Genomic DNA, 19,535 nt, shown 5'->3' with positions numbered 1-19,535 from the left:
GTAGTCCCACTTGTTTATTTTTGCTTTTGTTGCCTTTGCTTTTGGTGTCAAATCCAAAAAATCCTTGCCAAGACCAATGTCAAGGAGCTTACCCCCTACATTTCTTCTAGGAGTTTTATGGTTTCAGGTCTTACATTCAAGTCTTTAATCCATTTTCAGTTGATTTTTGTGTATGGTGTAAGATAGGGGTCCAGCTCCATTCTTTTGTATGTCACAATCCAGTATTCCCAACACCATTTACTGAAGAGACTGTCCTTTCCTCATTGTATATTCCTGGCTCTTTGTCCTAAATTAATTGATCATATATGCATAGGCTTACTTCTGGGTTCTCTATTCTGTTCCTTTCATCTGTGTGTCTGTAAAAGTGCTATATTTTGGGGTAGTTTTACAATGTAAATTCTAGAATATTTTCCACATGAATCACCTAATATTTTAATTTCTTGATATTTTTCCATTCCTTGCTAAACTCTCAGCAACTCCCAGACACTGTGATTGTGAGGAATTTTATTACATAATGAAAAGAAAAATTGTGTATTAGAAGAAACGTATTTTAGTGAATTATTTTGAAAGTTTAAGAAAAAGATTTAAATGTCATCCTTTAAAAATCTCTGTGTTCTTTATAGGTATTTCTATTTTCTCATCTTTACATTGCATATAAGCATTATAAATTCCAGTAATACAGTTAGACAATGGCAACACTGGTCCATTTGGGTTAACTTTTTCAGTAAATTCCAATCTTGCCAGGTCATTTTTCCCTCTACCAGGAGAAATATATGCATTAATATTTCCAGAATAGTGGACACTTGTAACATATTGCTATTCGGTCCCTAGTGTTGGCAGTCTTTGGTATTTTTAACCCTGAGTGCTGGTCTATCAAGCAACAGAAAACTCCAGCTCTGGGACACTTGGACAAATATACATTTGTCATATCTTTTACTGAAATTGCCATTTCCTTTCTCTTGAAATTAACACATCTTATCTTCCTGAGGGCTGGTAACAGAAAAAGTGTTTTTGAACCAGCCAAGATTAAACAATTCACACACACGCATGCGCAGGCACACACCCACACTCACATACTCATATCCTCCCTCTCTGGCATAATTTCTGACTTCCAAATTTGCATCCCAAAGCGAAAATAGGTGTAACTTGAAGCGTCAGCTTTGAGCCGCTCCTAGCATCTGTCCCGCAAAAAGCAAGTGTCTGAGAAATCCCTCCTGGGACTGGGGCTTCCCCTCGGGGGGTCCACGACTCTCCCTTCGCACTCCGCTCCGCCCCCCGCCCCTTATCTCTAAACCCCGCCCTCGGGAGTGCCGACGTCCCCGCCCCCTCTCGCTCGCTGCCAAGAGCAGTTCTTAACCTTTTTTGGACCGGGCACCTACAGAAAGCTATGGACCCTCTCGGGATGGGGGCAGTGGTTGGGGAAAGCAAAGCTTAAAAGCTTTTCGAAATTTTCAAGAGACCATGGATTTGAAACACACCCCCAAACAAGATTAAGAACCCCATCTCTAAAACTCTTGACTTGGGATGCTTAAATAGATAGCGGAGCTCAGACGCCAAATCTTGTCCCCAGTGAGAAACTGTAGAAAGGGAAGGCGTTCCTGCACTGGGACACTTTCACTTGTAAGGAACCAAAAGAAAGAGACAGTCAGGGACAGAAATCCATAGGGGGGGGAAGAGCAGAGGGAGAGGACTGTTGCAAAGAGATGGGGACAGAAGAGACAGAAAGAGAAAGGGAAACAGAGAAACAAGGGAAATACAGAGGGGCACAGTGGGAGGGGGAGAAGAGACCACAGGGAGGGAAAGAGTGGCAGAGACAGAGCGGCATAGAGAGACAAGGCGAGGAAGAGAAATGAGAAATTCGGAAGGGAAAAAGCAGAAAAGAGAGGAGGCGAGAGAGGCAGACTGACTGCGAGCGCCAGGAAAGGCAGAGAACTTTCTCTGCTCTCTCTCCGGGGCAGGGAGTATCAGAAAAGCCTATCTCCACGAGGTGGCGGGGACTGTGATCCGCTGCCCTGGCGCTCCCAACGCCTCCGGCCTCCGCCTCTTGTAGCCGGAGGCCGGCTGGGAGTCCCGCACCGGCCGCCCGAGGAGGGGACACGGTCTGGAAGGAGGCGGTCCCGCTCGCTTCGCTTTCTCCTCCCCTCTCCTCCTAGAGGCGGGCACCGGGGGTATTTGAGCGGCGGAGGACCCGCGGCCCCCCCGCCTCCGCCCCCCCAGCCCCCCATTCAAGAAGCTGCTCCGCTATCCCCGCCAGCACAGGGCGCCCGGCGCGCCTCAGAGCGCACGTTCTGCGCTTTCTCCTGCCCGCTCCCTGGACATTATGCGGCCGAGCAGCCGAGCCCCAGTCCTCCTCCTGCTCCTCCTGCGGCCCGAGCGGCTCAGCTCTCGGCAGGCGGCGGCGTTGCTCAGCCGAGCGCAGACGGGACCCTCGCGGCGAGATCTCAGCGACTCCTAAAGTCAAAAGTTGGCGGCGGGCGCCGGGCTCCGCGCGCTCTCCGCGGCCGCTGCCTCGCGTCGCCGCCGCAGCCAAGGAGGGCAGGAGGGAGGGGGGTGGGGGCAGCGGGGGAGGGGTGGGAAGCACCATGCAGTTTGTATCCTGGGCCACACTGCTAACCCTCCTGGTGCGGGACCTGGCCGAGATGGGGAGCCCAGACGCCGCGGCGACCGTGCGCAAGGACAGGCTACACCCGAGGCAAGGTAACGAGGCTTCGGCCCCCGGGACCCCTCTGCCCCTGTCACCACCTCCACAGCCGCCGCGCCCGGGAGCGGGCATCCCGCAGCGGAGGCCTCTTTTCCTTTTCCTAGAAAGAATTATCTCCCGCTTTGCAGCCTCTCCCTTCTTTAGGTCATTCCCAGCCAATTTCTAGAGAGAGACACTGTGGAACGAACTTAGTCCCCTCCACACACACACTTTGGTTTTAGCCTGATCTTTCCACTTCCCCACCCCCATGCTCCAAACTATAGTTACTTAGTAACTGGGGGCACCAGATAGCGGCATGCTTTATTTTATTCAGGGTATTTGTCAGGATCTGAATTTATCTTATGTATTTTGACTTGTTCATTGTCTGGCTCGGAATGGTGTATCCTCAGCGCGTAGCCCAGTTCCTGGCTGTTCCTGGCACACAGTAGGTGTTCAACAAATATTTGTCCAATGATTGAGGGTGAACAGATTGACTGGAATTGGCAAAAAAAAAAAAAAAAAAACCTGGAAAATAACTCAGGACAAAGCCCCACCTACATTTTAAATTAAAACCTGCGGAAAATTGAATTATTGGTTCATGTGCCTCTGCTTCTCTCTGCAGTGAAATTATTAGAGACCCTGAGCGAATACGAAATCGCGTCTCCCATGCGAGTGAACGCTCTCGGAGAACCCTTTCCCACGAACGTGCACTTCAAAAGAAGGCGACGGAGCATTAACTCTGCCTCTGACCCCTGGCCTGCCTTCGCCTCCTCCTCTTCCTCCTCTACCTCCTCCCAGGCGCATTACCGCCTCTCCGCCTTCGGCCAGCAGTTTCTATTTAATCTCACCGCCCATGCCGGATTTATCGCTCCACTGTTCACTGTCACCCTCCTTGGGGCGCCCGGGGTGAACCAGACAAAGTTTTATTCCGAGGAGGAAGCGGAACTCAAGCACTGTTTCTACAAAGGCCATGTCAATACCAAGTCCGAGCACACGGCAGTCATCAGCCTCTGCTCAGGAATGGTAAGTGGGCGCGCGCCCCCTCCCCGCACATCCCCTCCCGCCTCCTCACTCGCTTCTAGAAGATTTAATTGCTCTCTAGCCTATGACCCTTGCTGCGCCGAATCTCCGCTCTGGCGTTAAATGTCTTCTAGAAACTTGTTTGCGTCCTGCGGTTTGGGTGGCTAGCCTAGTGCGTGCGCTTACACTCCAGAGGAGCGCACGCAACCGCCCCCAGGGGATTCTGGATGTTTCAGAGCTTTCTAGGGCCAGAACTCGGCTCAGCTGCGCGTTGCCCAATGCCGGCAGGCGGCTTGGAAATCGGTTTCCAAACTCAGAGGGAGTTGCCCTTCCTTGCAGCAAACTCGGCCGCCCAGGAGCGGAGCAGCTGAGCGCAGGGAGAACCCGACTCCTTATTGGCGCGTCTTGAGTCGGGGGTGTGCGCTGAGAATCCCCAGCCTCGTACAGGGAGTTCCTTCTGTGTGTCGTGGAGGGCGGCGCGTAATCTAGAGTCCCCATGTTCTCTCAGGGCCTTTTTTCACGCGCCAGGAACCCTGAGGCTGAGCAGGATTGACAGGGAACAGGTCCCGTCCCGGGAACGGAAGGGTGGGCCAAGGCCTCCGGGGGCGGGAAAGAGGGCGGAGCCTGACCTGGACGCTTTGAATTAGGGTGGAAACTGGGCGTGGGGGGGTGCGGCGCAGTCCGACTCTGCACCCTGCTGGCGGGGTGGCCCCGAGAAGCAGAAATAATGAGAGAGAGCGTGGGGAGGCTGCCCAGACGAGATTTCGGTTCTTCTGGGGTTTCTACCACCCATGGCGGTTCCAGAGAATCGGAAGAGGGAGCCTGAGGCGCATGTTTCCCTAGAGAGGGAGGCGAGAGGGCGGGGCGGCCACCTCCCTGAGCTGCAAAATACGCACTTAGCAGGGGATCCAAGCTGGTACCCCGGCCCCCTGCTTACCTTCCCTCCTCCCCCCCACTTGCCCTCTAGTAGGTCCTACACGACATCCGCCCTCTTCCCCTATGACATTTGAGGACCCACTATAAAGTTCTGGCCCAAGCAAGAGTGGTCCTTGACTTTCCCAAGCGACGTGCGTTTCTGCCACGCGCGTATGACGCAGAAACTTTCCCGGGTCAGACTCTCACAGCCCACGGCGCTGTGCGCACTGCGCCCCCATGATGCGTTTACTCTGCCCCTGGGCACCCACACTCCCCGCTGCCACCTTTTCTAAGTGGGAGCAGGGATACTTACCCGGGGCGCTCGGCTGCCCCCTCCGCGCGCTGCTGTTTGTGGGTCCAGAGTTCCCCATCTAGATGTCGCGTCCATCTCCGCCTCACAATGGAGGGGTCGGGTGGGGAGCGAGGCAAACCTGAAGACTGGGCGGCGAGAGGGAGGGTTTAGCCTGCTGGGTTACGGGGATGGGGATGAGCCCCTTTAGCCCCCAGCAAAGCTCCCGGAGCCGCGGCGCGCCGTTGAGATTGTTTGGGGGTGGGCGGAGACGGCAGTTTGGCGAAGGGGGAGGGGGTGTTGCAGTGAGTCATCGCTGCCCCAAGATCTAGCGCCAGAGCGCAGGAATCCTTCTGTTCTTCGAAAGGTTATGGCCCGGGTGGCATAAGTCAGGCGTCAGAACCCAGAGCATCAGACCGTCCCCAGATCCGGAGATTGTAACCCCCAATTCCAGAACCTTAGGATAGGGCTGCGTGTGTACGTCAAGTTTGTAAACAGTCTTTACTCCTCCTCCATCTCCGCCTCCACACCCCGCTGAGTGGCCCCAGCACTTGTATAAATACTTTGCTGCGCAGGACCTTAATTTCTATTGGCAGTTTCAGGTGGTAACTCACACGTGGAACTGCGAGTGGTAACTCTCTTTGGGAACTGAGGGCCAGGACTTCAGAAACCACTGCCTACACCATGATAATACCATTTATATTGCGTATAATTTGCAGTCTGCCTGTTTTGAGGGGAAAAGGTTTGGCATATATCTTAAAGATAGGCGTGCTGGCTGTTTCTATCTTCAGCGATTAATCTAGCTCCCTCTTTGTTTTCCTTCTGGAATTTGTCTTTCCCGCCAAGACTTGCCTTTACCCACCGAGGAAATCTTTCACTCTTTCGAGATGACCATGCCAAACTTCCCTTCCCCGCTGCCCCAGCAGTCAGTTATCAGTTTCCCTTAATTCCCTCCCAGATGTGTCTCACCTCTTCTGTACATCCCTACCTTAATTCTAGCCTTTTGTACTTCTCTCCCCCTCATTAGGACTGATGTCTAAGAAATATTTCCATCTAGCTTCTTCTTCAGCCTTTTCTCTCTAATCCCTGCCACACACCACTAACAGATTAATGATGAGTAGGTGCAAGATCACGTCAGTACCCTACTCACTCACTTTACAGAGCTCTCCATTGCCTAGCGGAGAGCTATAAACTCCTATAAACGATCAACTCCTTCATCTGACACTTAAGATCATTTACCATATACCTTCTCACCTCTCTCACATCCACCCATCCAGTCTCATCTCTCAAGATTTTCTCTACAAACGGTGTATTTCCAGCAATCTGCTTTTGCTCCTTTCTCTGAATTTCCCTCCCGTCCCAGTCCTACCTCTTTGCCTTTGGGCCTTTGTATTTACTTGGTCATCTCCCTCAGCTTAAATCATACCCTTCGTTTAAAGTGTAACTTACTTACCTTCTTCCCCAGGAAACCATTTCCTAGTCCTTCAGACTGCTGTCATCTCTCTCCACCTTCATAGACACTTATCTGTATCTCTTACCATGCTTAGTATGCTCTGCCTTGTATTATAGTTCTTGGTACCCGTATTCTATCCATTTCTCCTTGCCAGCAGGGTCGGCATTAATTCATTTCTCTTCCATACTGGAGCTTTGGATATTCTAGATACTTAGTACATATGTTTGAAAAAATGGTCACCTTAACCAAGAAAGGATTACTTTTCAATCAAGCAACTGTTTTGTGAATTGAAAACAAAATTGAAACAAAATCCTGAATCCAGTAGATACCATTTATTGAGCTCTTATTATTTGCCTGTCACTATAATAAGTGCTTTATATGTGCACTGTCTCATCCAAATCCTCACAACAATCCGTTTTACAGATGAGAGCACGGAGGCTTTGAGAGGTGCACACTTGTTCAAGGTCTCACAGCTAGTAAGTGACAGAGTTGGGCTTCCCACCCATTCTCTCTGATCCATACTCTTAACCATGGGCCAGAGACTGAGTCTGTGTTTCTAAAGAGAAATTTAGAGTTCTTTTTTGAAAAGGCACTGGACTGAAGTCAGGATACCTGAGTTCTAGACTCAGCTCTGCCATGATTCTGCTGCTTCTGTATCGCTGAAGGGGAACTTTGGACAAGTCACTTCCTCCATCTGGGCCTTGGTTTCCCCTTTACCAATCCAACGTGGCAGATCTTCACCAGATGAGCTCCCAGGTTCTTTCCCAGTATCTATGGCCCATCTCCAGTAAGTTTCACACGTTGTAGTCAGCTTCCTGCTGTGATTAGAGAACACCCAAGTTGTGTATTGAAAACGAGGAGAAATGCCTGGGTGAGAATAAATTTGTTAAATCACTTTTTCTCTGGAAAACAACTACTCTGTCTCTTAGTCTGACCACACCAGAGCTGTCCTGTCTTTAAGTCAGTGGCTCATGAATCACATGGAGAGCTTTTTAAAAATAGCTTCTAGATTTTATCCCTGGAAATTCTGAATCTGCAGAGATAGGGTAATGCCACAAATCTAAAATTGTAAACAAACTTCCCAGGCAATTTTGATGCTTAGCTGGGTTTGGGAACCTCAGTGTCTTAGCCTAATGCTTCGCAAACTTTATCATACATAAGAATACCCTGGAGTACTAATTAAAATTGCAGTTCCTGGGCCCTACCCCCAAAGATTTTGATTCAGTAGATCTGATTTGGAGTGGAGCACAATTATTTGAATTTCTAACAAACTCCTGGATGATACTGATGCTGATGCTGACTTTCAAGGACGGTCATTTCCCGTGTGTCCAGGGGAAGGTAAAAGGCCTGTGCTTTTTCTTTTCCAGTGTGGGGAAAAGGAACAATGGAGGATAAACTCAATTTCTTCCTTTAAACACTGCCCACCGGCATGGCATAGAGAACTTTACAGTGTTCTTGTAATGTTTGGTTTGAGTGGCTCAACCTTGAGGCATCATTTATCCTTTGCAAAATTTGTGGATATGTGGGAAGGGGAAGAGAGAGATGTACATCTTTCAAGGTGCTTTGAATGAATGGCAAAAGCAAATTGTATCCTGGTGGTTACAGGCTAACAGCAGCAACACCAAAGCCACTAATGTGTTCTAAGCCCTTACAAGGTGTCACTTTGCTAAGTGCTTTACATGCATTATCTCGATCTTTACAAAATCCTTTTACAGTAGGTACTTTTATCCCCAATTGACAAACAAGGAGGCTGAAGCTCAGAGCAGTTAAGGATCTTACCCAAGGGGGGTGGGTGAGTGATAGTGCTGGAACTGGAACCTAGGGCAGCCTGACTCCAAAGTCTTGTGCCATGTCGCTCCCTGTTGCAAAAGGAAGGGATGTTGAGAGACTCATGTGACGGTGTCACAGGTGGCACCACCTTGAGTGTCTGTGGTCAATACACGCTTCCTGAATTAGAGTCGATGACAAGGCTTGCATGGGCTGGCTTTTCCCTGTGGAGCTCCAACTTGTCCCTAAGTTTCCAGGCTGTCTTAACACACAGAAAGACCTCTTCCAACAGCGGAATGAATATGATTAGAACTTGAGCACTGCGGACGTATTTCTTAGAGACAGATTTGGGTAGCAGGTGCAATAAACTAGAGTCAAATCAAGGGTATGGCAGAGAGTGAAAATCAACCGCTTCTCCAAATACGTCAGCAGCATTTTCACTTTGAGCAGCCCTCGTGGGAAAGGGATTGGGTGAAATGGTACCATCTCTACTTGGCAATGTTTCGTTGTTTTTTTTCCTCTCAATGCCTGAGTCATATTAAATCAACCTCTCATCTTTCTTCATTTGCAGCTGGGCACATTCCGGTCCCATGACGGGGATTATTTTATTGAACCACTACTGCCCATTGATGAACAAGAAGATGAAGAAGAACTAAACAAACCCCACATAATCTATAGGCGCAGCACCCCACACAGAGAGCCCTCAACAGGAAGGCATGCCTGTGACACCTCAGGTATTTGCTTCTTGCTTACGCAGAGATCCCAGCTCTGTGAGATGGGTTAATTGCCATGCTACAGAGATGTAGTTCTTTCACAGTCTACAAAATGCTTACTGTATACGTTATCTTTTATTCAGTATTCGAGTGAGGTAGGTATATCTCCATTGTACAGATGTGGAAGCTAAAGAGAGGTTTAGTAACTTGTCTAAGGTTGCACAGCTAATGTGACAAAGCCCTTGTTGAAGTTGCTAATTTTTAGGCTTAAGCTTTAGTAATGTCTTTAGGCTATTACACCCATCTCTTCAATCAGCAGTTGCTTGTGTTCTCTTGGTGTCTTGGTGTTTTCTATTCATTTGTTTTTTTTGTTGTTTTTTTCTTACCATGCAGGGTTATGAAACAGTCTTACAAATGAAATTCACAAAAGCTTGTGTGTGTTTATTGGAATTTTCCCATCAGGTTCGGTTTAGCTAATGTTCTGTGGCTTCAGGAAATATAGGAATGGAACTATAGGTTGCACTGTCAGGTTTCAATCAAATCCATATATGTCCACCACTAGATTTCCTTCCATCCTGGCCAGATTCTTTGAGGCTTTATCCTGACATGTTTGGCCATTGACAGGGATATGTCATTCTGGGCATCTTGGAAAGTTTATGCTTGTCTTTGTTTCTCAGTCTGCAGTCTTGAAGCAACCCTTCACTGTCTTTAAAGCCTGGTTACTTTCTCCCTGATATAACTTATAATTAGAAATCATCCCTCCATTTGGTCCTCTGTTTAGGTTTGTTAAAATACATTTTTTTATTCTGGGACTTCCTGTTTCTAAAACTTTATCCTTCTCCCTGTTCTTTGTTTTTAAAAGTTGCTTCTCCAAATTAAATAACTTCTCAGTCTTTCTGGCATCTCCAAATAAGACTAAAATTCAAGACCAACAGAGGATTTCCTACAATGCCTCCCAAATGATCATTTGTTTCATCTTGTGTCTGTATCAGTTCTTCCACTGTGATGGTGGTGTCCTATTCCCTCCTGGAATTATTATTTCTACAGTGAATCCTTTAATAAAAGATAACATCGGCTGCTTATAACCTGAGAGTAACCAAGTCTAAGGGAGTAGCATCATAGATTTTTTGGCTTTATCCCATCCAGTGCTGTGTTCTTACCACCAGGGCTGGATGGAATATAAATGAAATATTCTGCTGGTTAGACTCTCTATGAGCCAAGGAGTAGGGGTGGGAAGCTGAGGGAGGAGTGTACGCAGAAATAATAGTCCCAGCAGCTTTCATGGTGCCAAAACTGCCAGCCGCCAGCAAGTTTAATAGCAAGATGTTTATCACATTTTTTTGACTGTGATAGTAAGAATGTTGACCTTTACTTCTTGACTTCTCAAATCTGAATTAGCAAATGCATATTTTGTACATCTGTATAAACATTATATATAGCATGTAATAGAAAGGAAATATGTGATTTTCCCCTTCCATCTTAGTAATATATGTTCAAAGCATACTCAAATAATATATTCGTTGATTAATTTATTGAACTGTGGCACTTTTTGACATTCTTCTGCCCTAAAGTGGTTGCAAACCAACATTTTAAAAAAACCTACCAGTTATTATGCTCTTATTCTCTACTGGCATTATGCAAAGTACTTTACTTATTCTACTTCATGTAATCCTTACCACAACCCTGTGAGGTGAGTACCATTCTTCCTTCCACTGTAACCGGTAAAAGAGCTGAGGCTTTCAAAGATGAAGCAACTTGCCCAGGATTTCACAGCTAGTCCGTAATGACAACCCACGTCTGCCTGTCTTATTCCATGACCCATCTTCTTTGTGCAGGTGTGATATGTATACGTGTGTGCATTCGGGGGTGAGAGAGAGAGAGAGAAGTGTTACTTAATACTGTCATTTAAAAATCCTTGGTGTTCATTTTTTTAAATTAATTACCCAAGTCAGTGGACATTTGATTTTCTGGGCTAAAGGACAAGTCGTTGTCAAGTCCTGTTAAAAACACAAAGAAAAGAGAATCTGAAAAGGTGAAAATTGAGGACAATGGAAGATGCCTTAATTTTTCAAAAAAACTTAGTTGGGTTTTAGTCATTATTGGTATTGGGAGCTTTAAGTACCACCTTCCAAATCACCAATACCAACTTTTAGTTTTCCTTCTAGTTTTTGCTTGCCAGTGACCAATATGGCAGGCCCTTCCTTCACCCTATGTGATGAATTAGGAGCCCAGCAGTTTTGATTAGCTCTTCCAAATGTTGCTGCTGGACTGTGCCACTCTGGTTTCTCTCTTCCAGCTGCTTCTGCACCCCTTCTTTGAATTCAGATGCAGGAGGCTCAGAACAGTTGGAAAGAACTTTGGATTATGGCACAATTCACCAGCAACCATTAGAGGGACGAACCAGCAGGTCACGGAAACCTCCAAGACCAGGTAGCCTTTGCACAGGGAGTAAAAGTAGGTTGGGGGTGGGAGAAGTCCCTCTGGCCAGGGAGGAAAATATTCTCTCTGCAGAATATCAATCCCATTCAGCTTCAGGGATTTCCACCCCCCAGAGCAGTGGTGGGTAACCAAGAATAAACTTTAGAAGTACCTTGGGAGCCTCATACAAAGGCAGATTCTTTACAAAAAAACAAACAAACCCCTCTGCCAGGCAAGTGAGATGGAGCAACAATCAGTGGGTTTAAGTACTCCGGGTGATTCAGAAGTTCAGCTAAATGTGCGAGTCCCTGCTAACGTCCGATTTAAGGCAATAACCACTGTTCATCGCTTGCTGCTTGCATTGCCCTGGACCTGGCTTTCTCCATCAATGCTTTCTATGTCTTCTCACGGGATGACAGAATATTTGAGCTGGAGGAAACCTTAGTGGTCAGCTCTAGGCCAACACGCTAATTCTGTACAGAGGAGCAAACTGAAGTATGGGATGTTAAGTTATTTATTTCCAGGAGTGATACCCTATATATTCAACACCAACCCGTCAGAATTTAAGATAGCCCAAGCCTTGGAGCAGGCCCCTGGAAGCCCCCTGCTGAGCTGAGTGTAACCCTTTAGCTGCTGGGTGATGGAAGTCTGCCCAGGGCAGGACACTGCTGCTGTTAGACTGCTGAATACAGATGGAATCTAAGTCTTGGTCATTTCTGCATCTTGGTGTATGTCTAATTTTCAAAAAAGATTCTGAGATAACTCATATTAAAAAGACATGTGTAGAAGGCATCTGATAGAAGGATTCTGATATAGTGAAAACTACATGAGTTTAGAAGGAAGTCTACAACTTCATTCATTCATGTGTGTATTTATTCATTCAGCCATAAAGTATTTATTTAGTAACTTCTCTGTGCCATGAGGATAAAACCGGGAACCGTCCTTATTCCAGTTAGTTGTGTGACCTCAAGCACATTTGAGAGCATAAAGTAAGAATAACACGTCCCTTCCAAGGGTGTCGTCAGGAGTATGAAATAACGAAAGCTCCTAGGACAGTGTTTAGCAGATGGTAAACAATCTCTGAATGGTAGATTAAAAAACAATCATGAAAAGAGAAATGAAAACACCATTGCAAGGGAAGGAAAACTCAAAACCCAAAGCTAAGTAGAGCTTCTTGGGAACCTGATCTTAAAGGGCTTGTGGGACTTGCCCAAGGTCACCCTGCCAGCAAGGGGCCGGGCTGGGAGCTCTTTCTGTCTGCTTGTTTCCTCTGCGCCCAGTGCAGCATTTAAAAATTTTATTTCTCGAAAGTTTCTCTTGGCCCAGAGGCAGCCCTTCCGGGAATGTCTCTGTTTCGCCGTCATTGGTTACACCTCTGTATACATTTGGGCCACTTGAGTGTATCTGCCTTTATTTGTGGTTTTCATCCTGTTTTTAAGTTCCTCAGGATGGGGTGTGGGGCGTCTTCTCTTTCCTATGGTAGGCCCTTGTGACTACAGCGTCCCCTACACAGTGGGTCAGTAGTAAAGTTAGTCAAGCTGCCTGCCTGGCACACGCTAGGGGGGCCAAGTGGCAGGCTCATGGGAGCCATTCGGGAGAGTTTGTTGCTTATAAGACACTTCCTGCTGACCCTTCCCATTGCATTTCCAGATGAAACCCCAAGTTCTATCTCGCAGACACTCTCTGTTTGACTCTGCATTTTGCGCAAGAGGATTTAGTTGTTCTTATCAGTGAGATAGACGTGCTTCCTGGTAGGTGAGTGAGAGAGAAGCTGGGGAGAAGGCCAACAGAAGGCTGTTTTGTTTTCCTGTTACCAAAATGCTTTTCTCACCCTCCCATCTTAGCAAGGCCTGCTGTTTTTTGTTTCTTAAGCCATTTAAGAATTGTACACTCATTGATCCGTCAGTGCCACTTATAAGGAAATAATTCAACAGTTGTGTAAAGGTGTTTATGCAAGAATACTGTTTGTTTATTGTTATTAATAAACTCAGTATTACTAATAATATTATATTAATATTTATATTAGTATACTATTAGTATATTAATAATTATATTAGTATGTTACTAATATACTCAGTTTGTTTATTATTATTAATGCTCAGTGTTGTTTATTGTAGCAAAAGGCTAGAAACAACCTAAGAGCCCATCAGTAGGAGGATAGATCAATAGTTTATGGAGTATGCATTTGGTGAAGTCTTATGTAGCCATTAAAAATGGTGGCATAGGGGCTGGCCCAGTGGCATAGTGGTTAAGTTCACACACTCTGCTTCAGCAACCCAAGGTTTGCAGGTACACAGGTTCAGATCCCGGGCTTGAGCCTCTGCACCACTCTTTAAGCCATGCTGTGGCGGCATCCCAGATACAAAATAGAGGAAGATGGGCACAGATGTTAGCTCAGGGCCAATCTTCCTCAGCAAAAAGAGGAAGATTGGCAGCAGATGTTAGCTCATGGCCAATCTTCCTCACCAAAAAAAATGATGGCATAAATTTATGTTAACAAACATGGAAATATGTATATTAAGTAAACAAGCAGGTGATGAACTGGTATGTATGATATGATCTCATTTTTAAAAAATGGTAAAGTGTGTGGGGGTGCATATGTGTATGTAAAGAAAAAATCTAAAGCAATATGCACGAAAACGTGAACAGGGATTATTTCTGGTTGGCAAGAATATAGGCAATCTTTACCTTTTTATTTTATATTCTTATATTTTTTGCCATTATTCTATAATAGTCAGAAAATACAATTAAAAAAGGAAGTGGCATGTGGTTATTTTGTAGCCCCATGGCGCTTGTCACCAGAGACCAACAGCCAAGCCAAGATCCCATGCTTTTTTTTTTTTGGAATGAGACAGTCTCAATAACCAGACAGATAAAAATCCTGCCTTGTGGCTACTTCTTTGGGACACTGGGGCTGGTCAAAGCTGAGGCTCCATCTCAACCCAGCTAAGTTGTCTTGTGCCTGTTGGACTGACTGTGGAATTACTGTGGCTTATTCTCTGTTAAGCACTGGGGACTCTATCCATTACCCTTATTAGAATGTACTGTCACTTCTTGGTTGGGGTCCCAAGGGTGCGATCATAAAAGCTGGCACATACAAGATGATAATTAAAGCGATCATTTGTTGGCCTCTTATTATGTGCATATGGGAACACTGTGCTACCAACTTTCCATACATTATCATATATAATCCATTCATCAACACTATAGGATAAGTATCATTATCCTTATTTTACAGTTGAGAGAACTACAGCACAGAGAGGCTGAGCAACTTGTCGAAAGCCACATGGCTAGTAGGAAGTGGGCTTGACTCTTGAACCTAGATCTCATTCCAATGTATTACACTGTGGGCCAAACTACATTGAAAAAAATAAATGGAAGCTGGCAGCTGGAAAATCCTTTTTACTTAAGTTTTCAGAGCATCTTTTTTGACCTCAGTCTAATCCAATCCCTAAATGACACTAACAATGGCTAATGTTTGTTGAGTGAGTATTGTGTGGCAGGTACTGTTCCAAGTGCTTTACATGGATTATATATATATATATATATATATATATTTTTTTTTTCCCCCCCAAAGCCCCAGTAGATAGTTGTACATCATAGCTGCACAGCCTTTTAGTTGCTGTATGTGGGACGCGGCCTCAGCATGGCTGGAGAAGCAGTGCGTCAGTGTACGCCAGGGGTCCGAACCCGGGCTGCCAACAGCGGAGCGCGTGTACTTAACCGCTAAGCCACGGGGCCGGCCCTGGATTATATATTTTAATCCTTATCTCGACCTCCGTTTTGCAGATGGGAAAACAGACACACAGAAGTCCATAAAGTTGACTTGCCCAAGGTCACAAAGTTCATAAACATACTATTTTCCACAACCTTTTTGTCCTGGTCTAGTGAGAGGATTTTTCAGCCTGTCCCCTTATTTATTTGATTTCATTTGTATATGAATTACTTTTGCCAGCAGGACTTTTTAAATGCCTTCCTAGAATTTGATTTAATTTGAGGAGGGCTGCCTGGTGCCCGGAATTCCCACCAAGACTCTAATGACTCACTGAGGCCTCTGCGTCTGCAGCGTGCCTCTGTTGGAGTGTATACTTGTTACACATTAACCTCTGGGATCCCATTAATAATTTAGCATAGATTAGCTGATTAGATTAGCTGTTCTGAGAGTTGCGCCCAAATGGAGTGAGAGACAGAGTTTAGGAGCAGACTTCTGAGGGGGGCTTTGAGTAAACAGTTCTGGGACAGCTTGAGGGTTCCAGGCAGTGACAGAGGCTGTGGCTGACCTCACCGTCCTGCCTGGGCCCAAGCAGATCAGCGATTGTTGGCTGATTAGTGATTTCTGCGAGAAGCCAGCCTGCCTCCGTTTTCCCACACACTTTCTGTCTCCTCAGATCCTTTCCCCTCAGGCTTTCAGCCTGTGGACGTAAGAATAGGCAATAATGTGAAAGCACATTTTGGGTTATTGCATTTACTCCTGGAACAGCCCCTGGGAGAAATATGCCCCAGTTGTCCCCATTCTACATATGAGAAAACTGTACATATGAGAAAACTGAACTCAAGGACGTGAATGCTCGCGTCCACAGTGTGTAAGGGAAACAGCCGGCCCTCCCACCCAGGACTGATCTGGATCTTTAAAGACAGTTTCTGCCACTTGAGGTTTCTTGTTTTGGTTTAATTTCTTTTCACTTACCTTTTTTTTGTTCCTCATCAGTCTTTATACCTTTTTTCTCTTTTTTATATCCTTCGATGACTTTATGGCTAATAAACAGTTCAATATAACCAGTGACCTCTACAGTCCTTTGTAAATTATTAGAAAAGTACCATTTTAAATAACTGAATTCTTGAGCTTATTTCCTCAGCTTTATCTTCTTTGTGGCATTTATATAAAAATATTGCTTTTCTTTCTTTTAGCATTGGTATTAATAGTGCAATACTCCAATTAAATCATTAAAGGATAGTAAAAAAGACACTTCTAACACAGGAACTGTTTCTTCTTTCCTTTGTTCTCATTTATTCATTTAATTTTTTTGGTCATGTTTTTAAAAAAGCATTTTACTATAAACATCTTCAAGCCCACATAAAAGTATAGGCAATGGTGGGGCCAGCCCAGTGGCGCAAGCGGTTAAGTGCGCACGGTCCGCTGCAGCGGCCCAGGGTTCGCCGGTTCGGATCCCGGGCACGCACGGACGCACTGCTTGTAGAGCCATGCTGTGGCGGCGTCCCCTATAAAGTGGTGGAAGATGGGCATGGATGTTAGCCCAGGGCAAGTCTTCCTCAGCAAAAGAAGAGGAGGATTAACAGATGTTAGCACAGGGCTGATCTCCTCACACACACACACAAAAAAGTATAGGCAATGGTAAAAAGGACCACCATATGCATACCATCTATATGAACCACCATTTCACAATAACGAAGGATTTTTCCACATTTGCTTCTTATTTTTCATTTTGCTGGAGTATTTTAAAGTAAACCCAGGTATCATGACATTTCCTCTCTAAATAGTCCAATATACATCTCTGGAAAATGAGGATATTTTCTTACATAATTGTAACATTATTTATCATGGTGAGCAAAATCAACAGTTTTTCCATATCACCTAAATAGTCCTTATACTAATATTTCCCTAATTGTCCCCAAAATGCCTTTTTTATAGTCTATTTGTTTAGATTGTGTTCGAAACAAGGTCCATACATTGCAATTGGTTGTGATGAAAGTTAAGTAAATTTCTACTTTGTTGTCGTCGTCACTCTTGTTAAAATTGCTGTTTTCTTTCTAGTTTTAGTTTTCTCTCTGTTTAGTTTTTTCCTTTCCGCTTCTTCTATTCTTCAATTCATCTTTATCATCATAAGGTCGGGCTGCATTTGCAGTAATTTGAAAGAGCAGGGCCAGCCCCCAAACCCAGAGCAGGTACCAAGAACAAAGCCACCGGGAATGGCGCTGCTTGGAGTAATTTCCTTGAGCACAATGGGCAGTGTGGATAGGTTGGTTTTTGACCCTTTGTCAGGAGTACCTTGATAGCCCTCTTTTTTGTTAACCTCCCAATAGAAAGATCCTCAGTTTACAGTATTTGCTGAGATTACTTTCTCTACCACCGTTCATGGATTTTACTCACCTGTGTTTTGAAGCCCGGAGGAGCCAGTTTGCAATTGGGAATGTAAAGTGGCAAGTTAGTTTTGGACCTGAAATTAGGGCTCATTGATGTCTGACATGCTTTCCTGCCCCCTCTCACGAGCCCTTTTGGGAAGCTTCTGGATCCAGAGACAGCCTGAAGGCTGCCTCCTTCACCTTCAGCCTCAAATCAGGGCCTTTCCCTGTCGCCTTTCATCAAATCTTGGTTGTTCAAGTCACTTTGCTTCTGAAACCCATTCTCTGCGGAGGCAAAAGGTCACACAGATACTTGCTAATTTGTTCATCTTCCCAGTAATCTCCTGGCACAGGTTAAGATACACATCCCCCCTGAAGAAGGGACTGCGGTCAGGCATGAGGGCTGACAGAGGCAGGAGGTGTTTGCCGTTAATCTAAGGGCCCTTGGCCCCTTCGCCTGAGTGTGCTGACTTTTTGAAGTAAGACACTGTAGAATTTCTCCATTCTCTGCATATGAAGGAATAAACCCACTCATTTAATAAAGCGCTATTTTATCATACAATTGAGGTTTAAATTTTTTAACTTCGTATTTGCCAAAGTTACGTTTCTTTATGATAATCAGATCGTTACAGAATCATTAGTGTAGCCATTTCAGGTGACCAAAGTCGGCTTATGTCTGAACCAGACTTCTGCATGGTTATTCTGTAAGAGTGAAAATCATTAATAAATAGGAAGCATTCTGAACATCACAAAAAGAAGTGTGAGGAAGTACAAGATGTGACTGTTTGTGTTCGTGGGGGCAGTGGGCTTTGAGAAGGAGCAAAATCAAATGAGGGGCAAATGTTGGCAAAATGCTTCCTTTTTTCTTGATCCCATCTCTCATGTGACATTAGAATTAGAGTGGAGTGTTAGCCTGTGGTGTGTGTAAACAGTTCAAGTTGATGTGATTGGCCTTAGAATTTTTCTGCTAAGATTTTATTTTTTTTGTTTACAAGTCTTTTTATTTTCTACTAATATTTTCTAGCGTTTTCTTCCTATATCCTATTAAGCTATATAATTTACATGCAGTAACAGTCATCCTTTCTCGTGTACAGTTCTGCAAGTTTTAGCAAATACGTACAGTCATGTAAACATCATCACAATCAAGGTATAGAATAATTCCTGGTGTCAACCCCCTCTTTTCTGTCTTTATTGTTTGGCCTTTTCTAGAATGTCGTATAAATAGAATCATTAAGCAGAGTGCATTTGAGGTTCATCCACGTTGTTGTGTGTATCAGTGATTCATCCTTTTTAATTGCTTAGTAGTATTCCATTGTATGGGTATACCACAGTTTGTTTATCCATTACCCAGTTAGGAACAAAGTTTTTTCAGTTGTAAATAAAACCACTATAAACATTTGTATACAGGTTTTTGGATGAATATAAGTTGTCATTTCAGTTGGGTAAATACCTAAGAGTGAAATCTCTGGGTTATATGGTGAGTGTATGTTTAACTTTATAAGAAACTGCCCATCTATTTTTCAAAGTGGCTATACCATTTTGCAGTCCCACCAGCAGGGTATAAAAGTTCCATTTCCACTGTCTCTTCACCATCACTTGATATTGCAAATATTTTGTTTGTTTTGTTTTTTAATTTTAGCCATTCTAATAGGTGTGTAGTGGTATCTCATCATAGTTTTAATTTGCATTTCCCTAATGACTAATGATGGTGAGTATCTCTTCATTTGCTTATTAGCCATTCATGTATCTTCTTTGGTGAAGTATCTGTTCAAATCTTTTGCCCATTTTTTTAAAAAACTGAAATGTTTGTTTTCTTATTGTTGAAGTTTGAGAGTTCTTTGTATGTTCTGGATGTAAACCTTTTATCAGATATGTAGTTTGCAAATATTTTCTCTGAGACTATGTCTTGTCTTTTTCATTGTCTTCATTTACAGACACTTATTCCATACATGGCTTCCTTATTTTGTTGCAAACATTTCGTGCACCATAGATTCATGCTGTCACAGCACTACACTGTGGCAAAGCATAGTGGAGAGTGCAGTATAGTCTTTTTCCGAGACACAGGTGCAGAGAGATGGACTAGGAAAGGCTTATTTAGGAGTTGTTATTCAAAGTCATTGTCTATGCCAACAGAAAAGGCATCCTGTTGTTTTTATTTCTAATTGATATGTAGAAACACAACTTTCAATTTCAAGCCAG

At 44.7% G+C, this 19,535-nt stretch overlaps 1 protein-coding gene across 2 annotated transcripts in view; it reads left to right on the top strand.

Annotated features, from left to right (window-relative positions):
• The first annotated feature begins 2,582 nt into the window (after positions 1–2,582).
• The window catches only part of ADAMTS9 (ADAM metallopeptidase with thrombospondin type 1 motif 9), a 164,425-nt gene continuing 147,472 nt past the window's right edge, over positions 2,583–19,535 (top strand). For both annotated transcript variants that reach the window (XM_058562485.1, XM_058562478.1), the window contains exons 1-3: positions 2,583–2,697; positions 3,303–3,703; positions 8,696–8,858. In XM_058562485.1, the coding sequence (XP_058418468.1) occupies positions 2,583–2,697; positions 3,303–3,703; positions 8,696–8,858 (679 nt within the window). The remainder of the gene's footprint in view (positions 2,698–3,302; positions 3,704–8,695; positions 8,859–19,535) is intronic.

The sequence above is a fragment of the Diceros bicornis genome, chromosome 2, assembly GCF_020826845.1.
Source record: "Diceros bicornis minor isolate mBicDic1 chromosome 2, mDicBic1.mat.cur, whole genome shotgun sequence".
NCBI classification, from domain to species: domain Eukaryota; kingdom Metazoa; phylum Chordata; class Mammalia; order Perissodactyla; family Rhinocerotidae; genus Diceros; species Diceros bicornis.
The sequence above is the reverse complement of the archived record's forward strand: the minus strand, read 5'-3'. Positions and strand labels throughout refer to the sequence as shown.